This window comes from Anolis sagrei, chromosome 6 (genome assembly GCF_037176765.1).
Source record: "Anolis sagrei isolate rAnoSag1 chromosome 6, rAnoSag1.mat, whole genome shotgun sequence".
NCBI classification, from domain to species: domain Eukaryota; kingdom Metazoa; phylum Chordata; class Lepidosauria; order Squamata; family Dactyloidae; genus Anolis; species Anolis sagrei.
In genome coordinates, this window is record NC_090026.1 from 34,593,004 (window position 1) to 34,615,396 (window position 22,393).

The window sequence follows — 22,393 nt, forward strand, 5'->3', positions numbered from 1 at the left end:
CTTTTGGCACGGCATCCAGTGTGCCGATTACCACTGGGATCACCTGTACTGGTTTATGCCAGAGCCTTTGCAGGTTTAATTTTGAGGTCTTGATAACGGCTGAGTTTTTTCTGTTGTTTTTTCCCAATGCGGCTGTCATTTGGTATGGCGACATCAATAATCCAAACTTTTTTCTTTTCCACAATCATGATGTCTGTTGTTGTTGTTTGGAAAGGACACATGGAAAACAACTGAACTTAGAAGTGATTATGTTTTCAATGCATCTAATAAATAAATGGACAAATCTGCCTGTTTGATGTAATTTACCAATATTTTAAAGTACAGTTTTAGGGTTTTTTGTTTCCACAAAAAATGCATTTTTAATTTTTAAAAAACATAGAAAAATATGTTTTCTTGAGGGTGTTCAACAGTACATGTACGTATGTTTTGAAGCAAGTTTCCATAATACATTCAGTTGTTACCAGTGCTTTCATTTAATGCATGTCTTTTGTCTGCAATTTTTTTTCTCAGCGTATGCATATTTGCATACAGCTTTCCCTTATGTATGCATTTTTTAAAATCAAAGAACAGTGCCATAGATTTCAATAAAGATCTCAGCAGATGTCTATAGCATTATATTTTCAGTGGTCTTCCCTAAACTCTATTTAAGAAGGCATCCTGGAATCACATCCATATGGCCACAGAGTAAATGCCTCTTCCCACATCCACAAGATGAAACGTTTGCCTATCTTTCTTTGATGCAGGAATGGTTCTACAGCCATTCCTGACAAGCAAGCATATGGTTCTAAAGTGCTTTGCATTGTGGGTTCTTTCCTCTTCTAGAAATGTAGAGATCAGCTTCTAGCACGGCTGCTTCGCCACAACCTCTCGGAAGAGTGGGTTATCTCCTTCACACCATCTGGCCAGGCCTTTGTGCGGGTTTGTTTTTTGCTCGCCAAGCCACAAAAGATCTCTAGAATCAATTTGACTAAAAACTGGCATAGAGAGGGGGGAAGTTGTGAACACAACGGTGGTGAGAGCACACAAAAAGGCAACCCTCAGGGGCATGATTTCCACTGATGCATCTAACAAATCCTCGTAAATCAATAAGTAGCCTTGAGAAGGTTGAAGGGGGAGTCTGGAATTTGTGGTCCCTAAGTTTGGCCAGACTTTTTTGGCATTGGACAACGCAACAGGATAGCAATGAGTGTCTTCATTCTCCCATGCTCAAAATTTCCTCTTCAAAACTGGCTTCTAACTATGTGCTTATGTATATGTATAAACTCTGTGGCTTTGCCATTCTTTCCTCGGTTCCCAAACAGTGTTCCGTGGAACCCTAGAGTTCGCCAAAAGCACGTAAGTGTTTTTTAAAGTCTTTTTCAAAATCTTTTTTTTAAAATCTGTGCCAGAATATGTATGAATTTTTTTTTGAAATTCAGTATACCTGCTTTAAATTTGAATCTGTGCCACTGAGTGACAATTGGGTAGGACTGAGAGATGTATAGCTGCCAGTACTGGAAAGGCTATTTGAGCAATGTTCCCCTTTATTTCCCCATATTGTTGCAAATCAGGCTTTTAAAACAAATGCTTACAAACACACATTTTGAAGTAAGTTAGATGCCACCTTGGATTTATGTATTCAGCTGTCAGACATAAATCCCAATTTCAAAACTAAAAGTATAAAAATTAAGCACATATATTCATCACTTTAGATATGAATCCCATATTTTCCTATGCCAAAATAAACATTTGTGGTTATATCCTATATTTTCTTGTATGAAAACAAAGGTTTGGCTTTAAAATGTGTTCTTCTTATGGCCAAACTTACTACATTATACAAACACTCAGGCAATAGGGACTATGGCTAACAGAAGATTTTACCGAGAAGAAGGTTGGCAGTTCAAGTTGCAGGTCAGGCTCCTGCTGATGGCTCCTGCCATCAGCCCTAGCTTCTGCTTACCTAGCAGTTCAAAAACAGATAGATAAGCACCGCTTTGGCAGGGAGGTAAAAGGCGCCCCTGAAAAACATGTTGGCAATTTGATCAGGAAGACATCCACAGGACAACAGGCTTCTCAGCATGGAAAAATAAAACAGTAACACCTCCCCATGGCCAAGTCAAGCAGCCTCCAGATGCCAGAGATGAAAAGAGGGAAGCCTTGCTTCTGTTTATGTACTGTCTGTCCTTGTTGTCAATCACAGAATGGTACTGAATGTTGTCCATATATGTACCCTGTAATCCACTCTGAGATAAGAGTGGAATAAAAATAAAGTTTATTATTATTATAGATGAAAAAAGGAAGAACTTTGAAGGTGTGCAATGCTGAGGGTAAGAGTTATGGTTCCTTGGAAAAATCAGGGTCAGAATCGGGTTCTGCAGGAAAATCAGGGAAAAGATTAGGGTTCTGCAGAGTGGGTGGGTGTCTTCTGAAGGGTTACATAACCAAAAAAGTTTGGGAACCGCTGGTCTATAGCACCCAGTAAGGTTTGGAGAAAGGAATTCAGAGTTGGAAATCTGGAGAGACTACTGGATGATTTAAACAACTTCTAGTTGCACTGCAGTCTTTTACCTCTTTCTGTCAATCTCCTAGACTAAATCACTCTTACTTTCTTTAGGTATCCCTGAACAGCTTGAACTCCTTGAGGAGTGATTCTTATTTGAATCAAATTAAGGGCAGCGACACTTAGCAGCAATCAAAGAAGTCAAAAAGCCATAACTTTGCAAAGAAGAGTGAGGAAGAGGTGTCACCTTCTCCACCTCAAAGAACAAGTAACTTATTAACACCTTCCCCACATTCTTAATAATGAAACAGACCTCTGTACTTTGTGGGTTCAGGTGGCATGTTTCTCCCTCCCAACGAACATGAAGTATCAGCCACTAATTAAGTTCTAATTATCCAAGGCAACTTGCTTTTCATTAACACGTCTGATTCACAAGCAAGTGCATGATGCTCAAATCGTAAAAGCGACTTCATTAGCATGGCCTCTCAAGTGTTTCAGGAAGCTTCCAGTTTGGAGATGCCATCTTGCTAAATTAACCACAGTTGGGGACCAGTAAGCAACCAACCGTTTTGTAAACCATTCACTGGTCCACCATAGAAACTATATCAAGAATAAAGCTACATGTGCCTTTGAGCTGTAATATGTGTATAGTTGAGTCTCACTTATCCAACATAAATGGGCCCACAGAAAGTTGGATAAGCGAAAATGTTGGATAATAAGGAGGGATTAAGGAAAAGCCTATTAAACGTCAAATTAAGTTATGATTTTACAAATTAAGCACCAAAACATCATGTTTTACAACAAATCGACAGAAAAGGCAGTTCAATACATGGTAACGTTATGTTGTAGTTACTGTATTTACAAATTTAGCACCAAAATATTGCAATGTATTGAAACAGCTGTGGATCCGGGTGAGAGACAAACTGCATTGGATAATACAGAATGTTGGATGATTGAAGGTTGGATAAGTGAGACTCTACTGTATTTTAAGAACTCTTCTTTTAATATCCTGGAGTTCTACATATTCAAATCATCTTGTGAAGTATGGCATCTTGGGGGATATCCAAACTCCGTACTGTTTTCTATATCAAGTGTTATTCAGACCCAGAGAGTAAAAATCCCCCATGATAGAGCCGAAATATGCAGTATAGGGGAATGATAGAGGAGGATATGCTTGACATAGCACTGAGAAAAAGCGTTGGTTAGAAAATGTACAGGACTTTCTAAAAAAATTATTTTGAACTTCCACTTGAGAATTCCCCAGCCAGAATGGACCAAGTTCTACAGAAAATGAACCCTCAAAAACCTATTAAGAGCTCTCAAAGGCTTTTCGGGAATCTACAAAATATATGTATTTGAAGATTATTTATTAATGTTTGTGTTATGTCCCAACTTTCAGGCAGATGACAATATTAGGTAGACAGCTAAACCAATACAAACTTACTTGATATGTCTAATTGAGCAGACCACCTCAAAGATATTAATGCACCTATCTGTTTCAGTGTTTGTGTTTATGGGCAGATTATGCTTGATATACTGTGCCACATAGCACTGTGCATTTTTACTTAGAAATAATATGCTGAAGTGGAACATATTAGGCTCTTACAATTGGTTTTAACGGTATTGTATGGTGGTGAAAAAACAAGCTATGAATCAGAACATTTCTAGTGCAAATCACACCTCTACCACAAACTCACATATTAGGTTGCTTTTGGTAAGCTAATCAACCTAGCTTACCAAAGGCCACCTAATACATGATCTTTGCAAGATTTAGAGGAAAAATTCTTTGAGTTTTTTTTACTACTGCTACTGCTAAAAGGATCCTCCAGCCAACACTTGCAATAAGAGATCATTACTGACCGACGTACAATTGCACTTCGTTGCTCCAATTTTCCATTTCAGAAAAATATAAGCAACGATGTCCCTAGCACTTTAGAGCTATTCAGCCATTTATTGAATCTTTTTTATTATGACCTTGTATAGAAAGAAGCCTTCCCTACAGTCCAGCTGTGACCTTAGGGAAGGCTGAGCGAAGGAAGAGAGATGCTCTTGAACTGTGATGCTGAAGGAAAGTTCTGAGAGTGCCTTGGACTGCGAGAAGATCCAACCAGTCCATACTTCAGGAAATAAAGCCTGACTGCTCAATGGAGGGAAGGATACTAGAGACAAAGTTGAAGTACTTTGGCCACATCATGAGGAGACAGGAAAGGTTAGAGAAGACAATTATGCTGGGGAAAATGGAAGGAAAAAGGAAGAGGGGCCGACCAAGGGCAAGATGGATGGATGGCATCCTTGAAGTGACTGGATTGACCTTGAAGGAGCTGGGAGTGGTGATGGCCAACAGGGAGCTCTGGCATGGGCTGGTCCATGACATCACGAATAGTTGGAAATGACTGAACGAATGAACAACAAATAGAAAGAAGGCACTAAGAAGAGCTGTGGGTTCATTTACAGTGTAGAATTAATACAGTTTGAAACCACTTCCAACTGCCATGGGTCCTTGCTATGAAATCTTGGGAGTTGAGAGTTTTACAAGGTTTTTACTTTTTTCTGTGAGAGTACTGATGCCATACCAAACTACAACTCCCAAGACTCCAGGACTTCTCCACAAAGTTCCCCTTCTAGAGATAGGGGAATACTTTTCATTCAGATGTGTTTTTGGGAACTGATGGTACTAAGAAATTGACTCTTTTTTTAAAAAAAAAAACCAATCCAAATGTTTTAAAATACTATCATATTTTTATTATTTTAAGACTGCACCACGATGCCCCAATGACATCAGATAGGATCTTCCCTAGGGCAGAGATGTTGGTCCCTGGTCTGACAACCTTATTCCCACTCCTAATTTATGATGTCATTTAAACTGGAATGGCGTATTTGCTGCTATGTGTCAAGCCGTGAAAGAAATCATTAGCAAAGAAAAAAAAATACAAACAAAAATAGATAATATTTTAGTTGAATTTTAAAAAAATGTCATTCTTCATTGAAGTTTCCTCTTGGGGGGAAAAGACAAACAATTAAAGATATCTCATTATTGTGACAGTCTCCTTCCTGAGAGGGAGACCCATCAAACATGTGTCTTTCTTTCACTCTCCATTCGTGTCTCCTCAAATTCTACAGCACCGCTGGTCACAGCTGACCTCCAGTTAGAGCGCTCAAGGGCCAGGCTTCCCAGTTCTCAGTGTCTATGCCAGAGTTTTTAAGGTTGGCTTTAAGCCCATCTTTAAATCTCTTTTCCTGTCCACCAACATTCCGTTTTCCATTCTTGGGTTCGATTTCCATGTTCATAATCCATATTCAAACCGTGCCATAGCCGGTAGTCACTTATTCTTCAAACGCTTGTGTGCAAAGCTGTCTTTAACTTTTTTTAAACTTTAGCCTTGTGCTATCTTATGCTCTTCTCCACAACTTATTTATGCAAACAATTGCTTTCTGCTTTGCTGAAAATTAAAAACAAGTCTAAGAATTTATTGAAAGTAAGTGATGATATGCGTGTAACTTTGAGCAATAATATTAACTCCAGGATTACCCAATTTTAGAGACGATGCAAGCTCAAAAATCACATTGTTGCACTCCAAATTTAATTTTCTATTTAAAATGTTATTTTCCATATTATAATAGTACTTTTAATTCATGTTACTATTAAGTTTGATTAGTTTATTTTTAAATTGACACAGTTTATTATTCTTGAACCTTGTGGTCCCTGCTAACAACAACAAAATCAAAGTGGGTTGTTATAGGTTTTTTCGGGCTATATGGCCATGTTCTAGAGGCATTCTCTCCTGACGTTTCGCCTGCATCTATGGGAAGCATCCTCAGAGGTTGTGGTGCCTGATCAAAAAAAGGTTGGGAACCACTGTTCTAAGAACTGGATGAAGAATTATTCCCAACATCGCTAACTACAACACAAAGCAATTCATTGCTGGTGTAGGAAATGAAGACATACATGAAAAGGTCCATCAATTGGCAACTTTTATTGGAGTTGTTCTGTTTCACAGAGCACAGAATCTCTTCAGAAGAAAAACACACATCAAAGAAAAGGATCAGGACAATACAAACAGACCAGTCTCTCTCCCAAGGGTTTTTTGTTCTCAGCCCAACAGCTAAGTAAGTTTTTCTTGCTCCTTCGTGTTTGGGACAAACAAGCTAGAGAGAAGGGGTGTTGGAACAGAGAGGCTGATTTTGGACAAACAAGTAATGTAACAAACAATATGTTCTTTTTCAAACTGTGCTGAATATTCCCTCCACCCCCATTTTGTGGAACCATTCATCCTTTGCAAAAACGGGACAATGTTTTGTGACTTTTAGGAGGGAGAGTACATTTAAAGAATTTGGGGGCATGGGGTCTTCATATCACTCCTTTTTTTCTTAATAAAGGAAAACATGCCATTGCTTCAAGCAGCTGTTTGGCTGCTCCCTCTGTGCTTCATTCGTGGGGTACTGCATTGGTAAGTCCTCCCCGATTCTTGTGAATTCTTTAAATTTGCCCACTTAAAGTGTAATACAAGCTTTGGGTGCATTTTGGTCCCTGAAACCTATGCGATTCAGATGAGCTAAGCCAGGCATGGTCAAACTTTGGCCCTCCAGGTGTTTTGGACTTCAACTCCCACAATTCCTAACAGCCAGTAGGCTGTTAGGAATTGTGGGAGTTGAAGTCCAAAACACCTGGAGGGCCAAAGTTTGACCATGCCTCAGCTAAGTAGTTCAACTAAACATTATTTGTTTTAGGAAAAAATATTAGACAGAAGGAAAGGTGTGAGTATGTGAATAGTGAAAATCTATAGGTAGACTATTTTGATCCTGCCCAAAGGCAAATCTAATCTATATTACCCATTGTGAGACTCCTATGTGTTGGTTAATAAGGAACAAAAGACGAACAAAGGGCTGGAAGAGTATTCACATAAACATGCATTGTAACAGTGTAGAATAATGTACTCCCCACCCCATATTTTAACAACACACATTGGAAAAACAATTGGTTTTCTTTGTTTACAGAGTTCTCAAATCCATTCCAATGGTTCTAAGAACCGAAAAGCTGTCTTGAGGGTTTATATCCAAAAATTTCAATTTACGCCAATGTTCTCTTCTTGACAGCAGCCATGCAGATGTTCCTGGGAAACCGTCAAGCAAGGCATGAAAGCAGCAGCTGACCAGAGCCTGGAAATGTTAGATTTGTGGCCTGGAAATCTCAGAATCACCCAATCAGCATAAGTGATTCTAGCAGCAATAGTTAAAAAATATAACATTTCCAAGCCCTAGCCCTCCTCCCCTGAAAAATGGTAACCAGAGAAAACTTACATTCTGTTTAGCCATTGGTAGACCCTATACTATAAGGCAGTGGTTCTCAACCTGTGGGTCCCCAGATGTTTTGGCCTTCAACTCCCAGAAATCCTAACAGCTGGTAAACTGGCTAAGATTTCTGGGAATTGTTGGCCAAAACACCTGGGGATCCACAGGTTGAGAACCACTGCTATAAGGCTTAGTTTAGTGGTTCTCAACCTGTGGGTCCCCAGGTGTTTTGGCTTACAGCTCCCATAAATCCCAACCAGTTTACCAGCTGTTAGCATTTCTGGGAGTTGAAGGCCAAAACATCTGGCGACCCACAGGTTGAGAACTTCTGGCTTAGTTAAAGACAGTGTTGATCTTCTAACTTTTGCTTCCTACACAAATCACAAAACCGGTTTACTTTACTGCAAGTAATTCCGACACCAATGTACTGTGACTGTACAAAAGCCATTCTCCAGTTATACATTTATAGTTGTCTGTTGAGTCTTGGGGTGCTTCTAAAAAGGGGCAGATGCTTCCTGGGTAACAAAAAGGAATATTGGAGCCACTTCTTCCTTCTTCACCACCCCTTAGCTTTTTTCTGGCAGATTAAAAAAGACTGGAGAAGCAATGGAAAAATGAGGAGAATATTTCATAAACTGAAGATGACATCTGCCCACTCACCCCATACACTTCTGTGTGTGAGAAAGAGATGGTTCCTTCATCTGGAAACACTTTGAAGTCACTGGTGGTTCCAAAATACCAATGGGCCCTTCTACACAGCCCTTTATCCCAGAAAATTGAGGCAGAAAATCCCACAATATCTGCTTTGACCTGGGTTATCTGAGGGCCCTTCCACACAGCCCTATATCCCAGAATATCAAAGCAGGAAATCTCACATTATCTGAGTGTGGACTCAGATAACCCAGTTCAAAGCCGATATTGTGGAATTTTCTGCCTTGATATTCTGGGATATAGGGTTGTATGGAAGGGCACTGAGTCCACACTCAGATAATGTGAGATTTTCTACCTTGATATTCTGGGATATAGGGTTGTGTAGAAAGACCCTACATGAGATATATGTGTTAAATGTGAAGTTTCATTCAGAGCTGTTATAGTCCACTGCTCAGTTTAGTCACTATGCTAAACCAGCCTAAACAGGTATAATGGATCCTGGGCAGAGAATATTTATTCTGTTCATGGCCTTTGCTTCCCGTTGTCATCAACGCCTTGAGCTTGCCATCTCTTTTTGTTTCCAATAATGTAATGCTTCAAGGCAAGGAAAAAGAGTTTGGAGAATATTAAAGCCCTTCAAATATGGTAGGCTACAGATTTTCAAAAAATAAAAGTATCTTCCCGTCACTTAATGCCCACCCACCCCCACATTTTTTGCTTGTATCATTCCTGCTTCTCATCAGTCCTGAGGTAGATTTCGCAAACAGAAATGGAAGAAAGGTGACAAGTGGGAGAGACGCATTTTCAGCTTTGTTCATAGAACTTGCCTATTTTCCCACTTTTAAAAAAATCCCCACATAATCAGAGAAAGAATATGATTTCATGAGGATGAAATGTTTCCGTGGCTAGTTCTCAGTGCCTGTATGAGGGAAGGCCCATACAACATGGGTGCCAAGTGAATAGCTCCATTTTAAATAGATCCACTCAGTGAATTGTGCACATATGTGAGGAAAATCACTGCATTTACCAGACACCTTTTTACTACTATACAATTTTAGTTGAAGACACTTTGCAGAGGTATCTACACAACTCATTCTCATAGAGGAAGACTCACCATGGCTCCATGTGGCAACTGTGTCACTAAACTTTGGTGATAAAGATGAGGGAAAATAATGTTGACCTGGCTCAAGCAGAAGCAGCCCTGCCATGTAGTAAAGTGAGGAATTATATCAGGCTGCTCTGGAGACACCATTACAAGTCACTAGAGTGGGAGAATTTTTCTCAAAATAGATACTATTACAATGAGTGGAAAATACATCCCTGAATTCCATTTCCAACTACTTCCCAGATGATAGCGGAACAGGCTGTTAAACTCAGATCCTAAGTCAGCTGACAGAGAGTAAAGTATATGTTCTGCAAAGGCCAGCTTCCCAGAAGACATCTCTTCTTGCACAACCAACATGTGAACCTTCTAACTGGGGAAAAGTAAGACGAGAAAGGCTACAAATCTGACCAAGACAAGAGTAAGACTGGATGTCCATCAACTCTACTTAATACAAGTTTTCTGTGCCTCTTTTACCACAGTCTGTGGGGACAACACTTTTGGAGAACCTTCAAACAAGTTGATGTGGAAGAGCCCCATAACTGTCCTGGGATGGCATGGCAAAAACATGGCCGGTGAACAAATTCAGAATGTATAAATAAGAAACAACATGTTAGAACATCCACTATATTTGCAAGGGACTTGGGTACATTATCATTCCATTCAATAGGAGTGCCCAGATGAAAATGAAAACCAAGGTAAGTGGTCCTGGTCCTTGAAAAATGTACTCCTTAAGCTGGTCTTCTCCAACCTGGCTCTCATGATTCCTAATGTGGCAATGGGAAGAATTAAGTGGAGTCAAATACATCTGGAGAGTTCCAGGTTGAGAGAGGCTACCTTAATGAGTGAGGATATATAACAACTGTCCAGTCCTTATTGGGTTGTAAAATTCTTGACAGGTTGTTTACCTCTTAAACTAGACTTATTTCTTAGAAGAGATTAATGTGAAGTTAGTGAGGTTCTTAGAGACTTTGACTGGAATCCTGCTTATTAGGCCTAAGAAGAGTAGACTCATTCAATGAATTGTTGAATAACACTATGTAACACAATTTGACAAAAATTCTGTTCCTGGTTTGAAAGTGTTATTTCCTGTTTAATTGTGCAGTATATACTTTGAAAGTAGTTGTTGTACTCAATAAACTTAATTTTTGTGGCTGTCACAAACTATGTTGAATTGGTTGAGGCTCGATGAGATATTCACTGAAAATCTATAACAAAATATTCTGCAGGTTGTCCCATAAAAAGTTTAATAAACCTTTTTCTGTATTTTTATAATAGAACCAATTAGGAAATGACATTTATAACCCAGGAACAAAAATTGTGTTATGTAGTGTAATAAAGCAACACATAGGTACATCCCATTTATTCAATGGGCCTTCTTTAGGTAAGACCAGGAATCGACTTCAAGCCCTTGTATATAAAGAGACACACAATTTGTAAATGCTCAGTGGCTGAGACAAAGTGACATGTCCCATGGAATCTTACTTATTTTTAGCATACATTTGTAAGAAAAATCGGATTCACTTTTACAAAGTATGTAGCAAGACAAGGATGGGGGACATGTGGCCCTCCAGATGAAGCTGGATAGCAACTCCCATCAGTATATGCCTACACATTCAGTAGCGAGCGATGGTAGCGGTTGCAGTCCCACAGCATCTAGAATGCCATACATTCTGTACCCCATAGTAAGATCTCCAGGACTGGACCTAAGTCTGGCTAGGAGATAAACAGCCAGAGGCAGGGTGTTAAATTAAGGGAGAGAAGAAGTGGACAAGGAAAGGTTCAGCTTCACCCTATTGCCAGCCACTTCCCCATCTGGAATCACTTCTCCACTCTGTTTTTATGGAAGTTTGGCAGTAATTCACCTTTGAAAACATGGATCTGCCATCATTGTACCCTTAGGACAGACAAGATTCAGTGTAAGGGGTGGAGAATATTATGTGGACATACTGAATGAGGAGTAAAAATAGGAATCAAAGAAAGGAAATGTGGAAATTTGAAACCTTAACAGGAGGGAGATCATACTCAAGATAAAAGGAGGAAAACAACACTGTTGTGATAGGTTCAAATCTACAGAAACAGAAACTGGACTGGGTTACAACTAGCTCTATGGGAGTGAGCATAAAGGAATAAAATATTAATAAAGCATATTTCAATTCCATGTCTCATTTTTAAAATTCCATTCTCCTCTTACGTTCCACATGAATTAGATAGTGAGTCACAAAGGCTCGTGTCTATTTGCCACTGGGTATCCTGAGACCTCTTGGGATAAGGCAGTCTATAAATCTCAACACATACATTTGTTAATAAAGAACCTGGTGATAGGAAGACAGTTGCCTAAAGAGGAGAATTTCCGTGCAGCTCTTTTTTTTTCTTTTTTTCTTTTTCAGCAAAGCCTGATGTATGCACAGGCTGTTTTTAAAGGAGACAATTCTCACAATATGGAGGCACCACACATCCGGAAGGAAGAGATCAACCGGAACATGCCTGTAGTTTTAGATCAGTACAGCAAAAAATATGCTCAGTAAGGCCAGAGAAAGAGAAAGAATGAAACCATGGGTGTCAGATATGGAAAGTGTGTTTACATTTATGCTGTTGTCGAAAACAGTGTCAACATGCTGTCATTGCGAGAGATTTATGAGGCAGAATGTGGTGAGTACCATTCTTGTTATACAGGAACTATCTAAAGCAAGGTGAGAAGGGTGTTTATGAGAAAGGCGGAAAACAGTCACCAAAAGAGAACACGGACAGTCACGCGGGGACACTTCCTGGAGCTCTACCCAGTCAGGGACGCACAGTTCCTCTAGTGCAACACACAAGAAAATAGCATGGGAGGCCAGGAGGAGCTCCTTTGGAAGTGGCGGTGGGGAAAGCTTTGTGTGTTGTAATGTCCAGTGCAAAAACATAAGAACGTCCATGCTACACCTCTGGAAGTTGGCTCTATTTCTCAGCAGCATCGTTAAAAGTAGCCTTTTAATGTAAAAGACCAAGACGAAGACACTTGAACCAGTGACTGGAGGCCAAGGCTTTCTATGTCCGATAATTGACCAACCCAGATGCCCTTCTTAGGTGCTGAAAAGGTGGGGAGATTTGACCCACTTGGATATCCCTCCACAAGACGGGCACAAAATGAAACCTTTTGATTTCTTATCTTCTGAGTGGCAGGCTGTGCCCTCAGTCGATTGCAGTCCATCTTGTCTGTTCCTGCATCCCACCCCAAAACACGCAACCAGGTGTGACTTCTCACTCATCCTACCCTGAGATCTTCCAGAGACACCCAAACTGAACCATGTAGAGAGAGCCCCCCAGAAGGCAACCTCACTTCTGAGCTGTTGGGTTGTTATGCCCTGCTCAGCCTGGTTCGAGGATATTCCTCACCCCCTCCCCTACCTCCAGAGATGGTCCAACCATTGGAGAAATATTGCAAGTCCTGCTCAGAAAGAGCAGGAAGGAGAGGCAAAACCCACTTTACAAACCAAGGCAAAGAGAAGAGGACAAAAGAGGGAGGCAAAATTCTTCATGGTTCAGTCTGCCGGAGACTTGGAGGTATTTTAGAGAGAGCCCCTGTTGCACCACCACTTTTCATGCAGCATCCAAGACGGGTGGGGTGGGGTGAGGTGGGCAGGTCTCATTAAGGAAGCCAGAAGAGGAAGGAGGGCAGCCCAGGCCTCAGATCTTACTGTTCTCCAGGTGTGAGTCAATATGTTTTATCAAAGCATCGTCTGGGTAACCAATGGGAAAGGCCACCTGGCAGAGAGGGCAGCTTCGGATGTCAGAGTCTACCGTCTCCATCAGCAACTGCAGGATAATAGAGTAGGAGAAGGAATGGACATTAGAGGAAAATTTCACTTTTTAAATAAACCCAAACTAATAAATATTTATGATTTTTAGATGAAATGAGAGCTCAACGTATTCTGAAAACTGAACCTCTCATATATACTCCTGATCAGCAAAGTACATTTGTGCAAGGTCACATGCAAAAAATAAATAAATAAGCCACTATGTGGAGGTTAATCTTTGCTGTGAAAAAGAGCTTTTCACAGCAAGTCATATGTTTTCCTTCTTACACTGGTCCCTTTTTAAAGAGAGAAGTCTATGATAGTTTTAAGTACACAGAAAGGGAGTTCGGGTAGCAGGGAAAGAACATACCATAAGTGGCTCTGGGAAATTCCTGAAGGGGATGCACAGAACTGTGAACTAAGCTTTTTTGGTAACTTATTTAGGACATGATGAAATTATAGTAGTAGTAGTAGCCATCCAGTTGTAAAAAATAAAGCTATAGATAATTTCAGTGTTTATATACTGTGTTTTTATACTATGGGAATTTAGATTATTTTATTTATTTATTGCATTTTGCCTTTCTACAAGAGCAGGACACTTGACAGGCATTGGAGCACTCACATCATGTAGAGTGGTCCTCCATCTTTGGTCCTCCAGGTGTTACGGTCCTCAGTTCCCAGAAGCCCCAGCCAACTTGGTCAACTGTAGGAAATTCTAGGAGCAAAACACCTAGGGGACCAAAGGTTGGAAGCGACTGGTACAGAAAATAAAAGGATAGAGGAAAAATATTTTAGATAACTAACAGCTCATTGGGTTGAAGAGTTAGGTTAGTCTTATACAATGTTTTTGTGCATTCTTCAAGGAGCACTCCCTTACAATCAGATGGTATAGATTTTGCTCCTAAAACAGTTACCAATGTGATATTAATCATAACATAAGAATATTACTCTTTTGCACACAAAGCACCTGGCATCCACAGACAGGATAGTTATTAGCCATAGGGTTCAAGGAGTTCTAGGCCAAAAGGAAGAACTTCTCCAACATCTGCACATTACTGGGTTGAACCTTCTTTAATGCCTAATTTCAGTCATCATTAACACCTGGTAGTGCATTCCTAATAGGCAAACTCTGGCCAATCCCTCCCCTTTTCCTATCTGTCACTCGGAAACAATGGTTCCCAACCTGTGGGCTGTGATATCTAAAATAAGATCAGGGGCTACTACCAAATCAGCATTAGATTATTAAATATGGTTTTCTGTGGGCGAGCAGATGGCAACTACTGGATGGCATATGTTCTGTATCAGAAACTAGAGCTGATGTGGTTATTTCCTGAATCAGCACCCCAAATAACCAAACCAAATGTAAAGTTGACTAAAAATGGATTTGTAACCATTTTGGTTTTGTGTTTGTTTTGTTTGTTTTTGTCATGTCAGGAGTGACTTGAGAAACTGCAAGTAGCTTCTGGTGTGAGAAAATTGGCCGTCTGCAAAGACGCTGCCCAGGGGATGCCCGGATGTTTTGATGTTTTATCATCCTTGTGGGAGGCTTCTCTCATGTCCCCGCATGAGGAGCTGGAGCTGATAGAGGGAGCTCATCTGCGCTCTCCCCGGATTCGAACCTGCGACCTGTCAGTCTTCAGTCCTGCTGGCGCAGGGCTTTAACCCGCTGCGCCAATGAAGTACTAATGTTGGAGAGTGGCTCCTGGTCAAAGAAAGATTGGGAACTACTGCTCTAAAATCAAGTTTCACACACAACAGTCCATATTTCAAGATTCATGAAGGCTACTATGAAGTAAGTTCTGAGAACAGCTAATAAGTGGTGGTGATGAGGCAGAGAAGAAAGTGTGTTCAAATGAGACGGAATTCCAGAACTGCTAAACTGAATTGGATTTCAATGGATCACAGATGCATATGAATAAATAAATAAATATGATTTAGTATTATCTCGCTATTAAACAGAAATATTACTTTACAATTCAGTGTAACATATATTGCCCTGAAAACATTAAAAAAAACCCCTACAAAATATGACCTTCTAGCTCCATGATCCAAGACCCATGAGATTTTGTCAGTCAGTCACCCCACTGTTCAAAGTTTCATGATGGCTACCATCACCACAGAAACAGCAGCCTTCATAATATTTAGTCCTTCACCAAGAATCTGTGCTGACAACATATTTGGGTTTGAGGCATTCACATAAGAAACATTCAAATATTGCAGTTCCTCCCCTCTTCCCACCAACCTTCCACAACCTTTATCTGGATGGAAAATGAATGAGGCAAAACAAGAATGGGTATTTGTTTGTACCTTAGTAATTCGACACAGTGCACCTAAATCGGGGCAAGGGAGGGCACAGAACACAGATGGCACTGGTATTGCTTACATTGATTGAGGGCCAGGACTGGGCATGTTCAGCCCTGGAGTACGAGGCATCAGTCCGGTGCATGGAGGTGTCGGGGATGGGGAACCCTGCACAGAAAGAGGCGCAGCGGATGCCCCCTGCTTCAGGGCTGGGGGGACTTGGGAGGGCCCAGTCGTCTTCGTCTGAGGACTGCTTCTCGAAGCGCAAGTGCTCTTCAAAGGCGTCTCTGGCGTAAACCTCACCGTAGGGACGGTGCTTTGGTAAGGTGGAAGCTTCAGGCTGCAGCCAGAGAGAGCGGTTCTGCTGGTACAAAGCCGCATCGCTCACCTCCGAGTAGCTCCGACGGCCTTGGAAGCTTGCTTTGATGTGGTGGCTCGAGGGTTTGGAATAGCCCAGATCCATAATGCTTCTCTCGCCACCGGGAGACCTGTGTTGTGAACTGATGGCAGGGGATGAACAATTGAGGGATGGTGAGCAACGTTGCTGGGCAGGAGACGGGTTAGAAGGCGGAGCTGGAGAACGACGCTGAGAGACGGGTGACTGGCAAGGAGGTGGAGCTGGGGAGCGGCGCTGATGAGCTGGAGACTGACAGGGTGGTGCTGGAGACCGTCTCTGTAGGGCCGGAGACTGGCATTGAGGGATGGAGGGTCTTCCTTGCTGAGCTGGGGAAGTGCACTGCGGAGCTGGAGAACGGCGTTGGTGGGCAGGTGAATGCCGCTGGGAATGGGGAGAGTGCCGCTGGCCTGGAAAGGATCAGAAACAAGTAAGAGGAGAGCCAGGCGCTACCTTGGAGAAGGAATAGATGTTCCAAGCTGTAGGGAACACACACATTTATGCTACACTGAGGAGAGGTTGGATTGCAGCCCGTGTATGTCTAATTGTGAGTGAGATAAAAGACAATTCATGCTACATATGTTAGAAAAGACAATGGAAATAACAATACCTGTATGGTAATCCCATTAAACAAACCTATGGTGAAATCACAGTGCACATTTTCATTATTCAGGGAGGATCTAGGCAGCCCCTTTTTTGCGGAAACTTCCGCAGTAAAAAGAAGGCTGTCCAGACAATGTTCTGGTATGTTGTTGTTCATTCGTGCAGTCGTCTCCAACTCTTCGTGACTTCATGGACCAGCCCACGCCAGAGCTCCCTGTCGGCTGTCACCACCCCCAGCTCCTTCAAGGTCAGTCCAGTCACTTCAAGGATGCCATCCATCCATCTTGCCCTTGGTCGGTTCTGGTAACCCGGGATTAATTCACTGCAAACCTGGAAAACCTTCATTTGTGGCAAATTAATTTGACAATGGGTTGATTCCGCATCTTCTTGAAAAGCATGGGATAAACCCACTATTTCAGGTGTCTGGGCTGAAAAACTGTGGGAATACCCACTCCTTTTCCCCCAAAGTCCTAAAGAAATCACTGTTAAAAATAAAAGTACAGTGTTCCCCTGCTACTTCGCGGTTCGCTTATTGCGGACTTGCTGTTTTGTGGGTTCCTTCACCACCACCGGAGACACAGGGAGGAGGAAGAGGAGGAGGAGGGGAGAGGAAATCAGGCACTGGACCTTACCCTGGGGCTTGTCTCCGGGCTGGGTCTCTGCTGCTCCCTACTCCCTGCCTTTGAGTCTTTCTAGTACATTTTCTAGACCATATGTATGCATGCATGTGTGTGCACATAGAGGCCAAGACCTTGCACTGACCTGCAAGATCCCACATTGACATTATGCCATTGTACGTCACCAAGAGGATTCAGGTTGTAGTCTCACTTAAGGAATCAAACACCCAAGTTTACACATTTATGTTTGAAGTTTTGATATCCTTTGAACTGCTATCAAATTCTGCAAATCCTCCACCATCTCCTCTTTGATTCTTACTCACCGCCACTGATGGTTTGCTCTTGCATAAGCGTCCGAAGAATCTGGCTTTGCAAAGAACTCAGGTTTCTCAGACGGCACAACTCCTCTGTCAGCTCTGTGTAAGCAAGAGCCAGGTTTACCCTAACAAAAGAGAACAATGGGGTAGCCCCCAAAGGCAAATAAGTTTCAGCTTCTACAATAGGAGACGATTTAATTTTTCCAGGGTGAAAAATTAATTAATCTAACCCAACTACTTGGGATGTCTGTTTTTTGTCTTTCCAACGTTTTGTGGATCATCAATGATGGAAAAGTGAAAGAGTGAACCTGTCTTTTTTAGTCATTCCCTGCAAACATAGCTTCCAAATAAGAATGCCAAACAAAACCAGTGATGCACCCAGTTCAACCTTGGTTCAATGATTCAAGCTTGGTTGAAAGTCCCAACATGAAGTCTCATCACTCTGGACTGTTTACCTGTAGTGGCAGCACCTGCATGTTGTCAGATAAGTTCATACCTGTCCTCTCCACATTACCTATAATACTGGTTTTCCCATGTCTGAGACCTCCAGACACATAGGCCTACAGCTCCCATCACCTCAATGTCAATGGAGGAAACCAGGGTGGAAAGTGCAAAGAAGACTGACTAACACTACAAAGTGCTGGATGAGGTGCAGAAATTGAGTGAAACAAACTTTCAAGCAAGTAAAGCAATAAAAGATAAAGGTTTTCCCATGACATTAAGTCCAGTTGTGTCCAATTCTGGGGGTTGGTGCTCATCTCCATTTATACGCCAAAGAGCTGGCGTTGTCTGTAGACACCTCCAAGGTCATGTGGCCGGCATGACTGCATGGAGCACCGTTAACTTCCTGTTGGAGCGGTACCTATTGTTCTACTCGCATTTGCATGCTTTCAAACATGGTTGGCAGAAGCTGGAGCTGACAGCGGGAACCTGTGACCTTTCGGTCAACAAGTTCAGCAGCTCAGTGGTTTAACCCACTGTGCCACCGAAGGCTCCAATATTTCATGTAAAAGCCCTGAGAAATATATTTAATCAACATTTTTATTCTTCATTTCACAGTGCTCCAAAATTTGGCTTAATAATTTGTCCGACTCTTAAATGCTTTTACATGTAGGATTGCTCAAGCTAGGGCTTGAAATATTTACCTTTTTTTTTTAACAACTTCCAGAAGCCCACTGAACATGCTGGCTGGGATGTAGCCTAAAAAATAGCTGCCCAAGCTCTGCACTCAACCACAGAATCCTTTCCTACTGACCATAACTCAGTAGTAGACTTATTTTGCTCCCATAAAATTTATTCTGCCGTGGGTTGTTGTAGGTTTTTCGGGCTATATGGCCATGTTCTAGAAGCATTCTCTCCTGATGTTTCGCCTGCATCTATGGCAAGCATCCTCAGAGGTTGTGAGGTATTCTGCAATGTTTTCATTCCAAAGGATCTCCAGCAGAAATACTTGCAAAACAACTGCCAGGAGATCTTAGACACCCTTCCCTAACTAGATGCCATTGATTCGTTCTGGGGATGATAAGACTTAGGGGTTCATATCACACAGAGGTCATCATATTGGAGAAATCTGCTCTAGGGTACTACTGGCAGAAAGTGGAGCTAAATGGACCAATTATCTGAATCACTATGAGTGACACATTCAAAGCATTAAAGTTGAGGGATACATTTCATATATTCTGTTTGTGTCATCTAGGTCATCATGTGGTTGTTCTACACAAACATCATCTTGTAATTTCTATGAGGCAAGGAACCACATGTTTTTGGCCCAACCACATAGTTCCAATCTATTCATTACCAGATCAGTGTGGGAAGAATGTGGAGGGAACCAGTTTCCACATCACTGTGATACCGCACATCGTTGTGGGACATCTGGGCCACAAGGGAATCTGAAGAGGTGGTGGTGGAAAACTACGAACCTCATGGTATTCATCATGTTTTTCTGAATACTTGCACTGTCACCATAGTTTGGAGAAATTTAATAATGTGTTTAGAACTGTTTGTTAGAAACCAAAACCCAAATGCACAAGGAAAGCAGCCACAGAATCATGTAGCTCTGTATATAGAGTCCACAGCAGTGGTTGTGCTTTTGCTTCTGCAAGAGGAGCAGCATAATATGAACATCTTTGGGTTTAGTGTCCCATTTTTTGCTCTAGTGCTATATGTAGATAGTGAGATTGGCTGCTTATTTTCCCCAGGAACCTCAAACTCCACAGACTGGACCCAGATACACAATTACAGCTCAGAAGTCATCTACTACACAGGGCAACACATGTTTTGGTTCCTCAGATTGTAGACCTGTTTCCGGTTATATTTGATTCCAAAAATGGCAATATTTCCCCCTAGTTTTTGAGATACAGAACATCTGCCATACACCAGTTGCTATCTGCTTGCCCATAGAAAACTATGGTGACCATATCTAAAACTAGAGCTGATGTGGTCTATCCAATACAATTTTCTGAATCAGTGCTTCAAATAGCCCCAGGAACAAGCCTAAAAATTAAAACATCAATAACATATTTATTTTTTCTTTGGTTGGGCTGTGCTGTAGCCTGTGAACCTGCCTTCCCCAAACCCAATATACTCTAGTTATGAACTACAATGCCTATTAGCCCTAGCTCTCATGATCACTGGCTAGGACAGTTGGGAATGATGGTAAAAAAAACACCATATTAGATAAAGCAGGGGTCCTCAAACTTTTAAAACAGAGGGCCAGGTCACAGTCCCTCAAACTGTTGGAGGGCCGGATTATAATTTGGAAAAGAAATACAAATGAATTCCCATGCACAATGCACATACCTCATTTGTAGTGCAAGAAACACTTAAAAACAATGCAATAATTAAAATGAAGAACAATTTTAACAAATATAAACTTATTCGTATTTCAATGGGAAGTGTGGGCCTGATTTGGCTGATGAGATAGGATTGTTGTTGTTGTGTGCTTTCAAATCGTTTCAAATCGTTTCAGGTAAATAACCTTGGAGGGCCGTATCTGGCCCCCGGGCCTTAGTTTGAGGACTCCTGAGATAAAGCTTCCTAAAAGTCACCTTTGAAGTTACCAAAGATATTCAAACATGTAAATGTATAAAAATCACTATTGTGAACAAATATCCTTCCCATTTAAGTTTGCCTAAAAACAGGTTTCATTTCTAATTTTTCAATGCTTGGTCCTATCCTTTCCAAATCTCAATCCTGAATCCAAGACAACACCCTAACCATAAATGAGGCCATCAATCAGATTAGCATTTAGGTATGGCATTATTAAGAGAAGTACGCAGAAGTCCATCCAATGAACACAATAACATCAATGCAAAGATGCGATGTGGAAGCTCTTCCTCCCTTGAGGGGCTGACCCACTGCCCATCAACGCCTTGACAAAACCATCAACTCTCACAAAACTCCTGCCCTGAACTCCCATGTCACCTTGAAATAACATATTGGCTACGTTTATAAGAATGGAGAACCTGTCTGATGAGGTTACCAAAGGCATATCACCAGGAGGACGTCTTGCACTAAGAAAGCCATGGAGTTAAACTGAATGGCTGTGACAAGTGGGGGGGACAAACACAGGAGATGAGGTGCGTCTAACTTCACCAGACAGCTATTCCTTTTCCATGGAGATGTCGCCAATTGTCTCTTCAGTGTTCTGGGGGCAGGGGTGAAGATTATGCCATTCTGCCGAAAGAAAATTAAATTGTATTCTTTTTCGCTGCTGAGTTAAATTGGACAACAAACTCCCCTCAGAGGGTGCGATTTGTTTCTCACAAGATTTGGAAGATTTTCTTGAAAAGTTTTCATAAGCCGTGACATGAAATACCTTGAAATATCTGATTGTGAACGACTGTCATAATCTGACAAGGAGAAGTACACATCCAAAACAAAACAAAACAAAAGCATGCAACTTCCAATAACACAAATGGCATGTCCACCTCTAAGACAAGATGTTCCATCAAGAGTAACCTTCACAGCTATGGCAAAAGATGTTTTTTCTACAGATTGCCAAGACTTCCAGCTTTATACTCCCTTCTTGCAATCCTAGCTTCAACTATACCTTTTATTTACGTCTAAATCAAACTTTCCACTTGCCCAATTTGAGGCCCAGAAGACCTGAAAACAATGCCAAACACATCAAGTAAAAGAAAATATTATTGACCACAAGGTGCATTCCCTATTGGCAGGAGCATCTTTTGCTTGTGAAAGTACAGTATTATGGAGAATCCCTGAGCCTCTTCTGCGCCTACAAGTAGTGTCTCCACCATGGTCCCTTAGAGCAGTGGTTCTCAACCTTCCTAATGCCATGACCCCTTAATACAGTTCCTCATGTTGTGGTGACCTCCAACCATAAAATTATTTTCGTTGCTGCTTCATAACTGTAATTTTACTACTGTTATGAATTATAATGTAAATATCTGATATACAGGCTGTATTTTCATTCGCTGGACCAAATTTAGCACAAATACCCGATATGCCCACATTTGAATACTGGTGGGGTTGGGAGGGAATTGATTTTGTCATTTGGGAGTTGTAGTTGCTGGGATTTATAGTTCACCTACAATCAAAGAGCATTCTGAACCCCACCAATGATGAAATTGAACCAAACTTGGTACACAGAACTCCCATGACCAACAGAAAATACTGGAAGGGTTTGGTGGACAGTGTCCTTTCATTTTGGAGTTGTAGTTCACCTACATCCAGAGATCACTGTGGACTCAAACAATGTTGGGTCTGGACCAAACTCTACACAGAGACTCAATATGCCCAAATGTGAACACTGGTGGAGTTTGGGGAAAATAGAATCTTGACATTTGGGAGTTGTATTTGCTGGGATTTATAGTTCACCTACAATCAAAGAGCATTCTGA

General features: G+C 41.4%; 1 protein-coding gene across 2 annotated transcripts in view; it reads right to left on the reverse strand.

Annotated features, from left to right (window-relative positions):
• Positions 1-12,083: 12,083 nt before the first annotated feature.
• Positions 12,084-22,393, reverse strand: part of TBKBP1 (TBK1 binding protein 1) — a 109,315-nt gene continuing 99,005 nt past the window's right edge. For both annotated transcript variants that reach the window (XM_060780906.2, XM_060780907.2), the window contains 3 exons: positions 17,539-17,657; positions 15,684-16,405; positions 12,084-13,319 (listed from right to left, as the gene is read on the reverse strand). In XM_060780906.2, the coding sequence (XP_060636889.2) occupies positions 13,191-13,319; positions 15,684-16,405; positions 17,539-17,657 (970 nt within the window). In that variant the 3' untranslated portion in view covers positions 12,084-13,190. The remainder of the gene's footprint in view (positions 13,320-15,683; positions 16,406-17,538; positions 17,658-22,393) is intronic.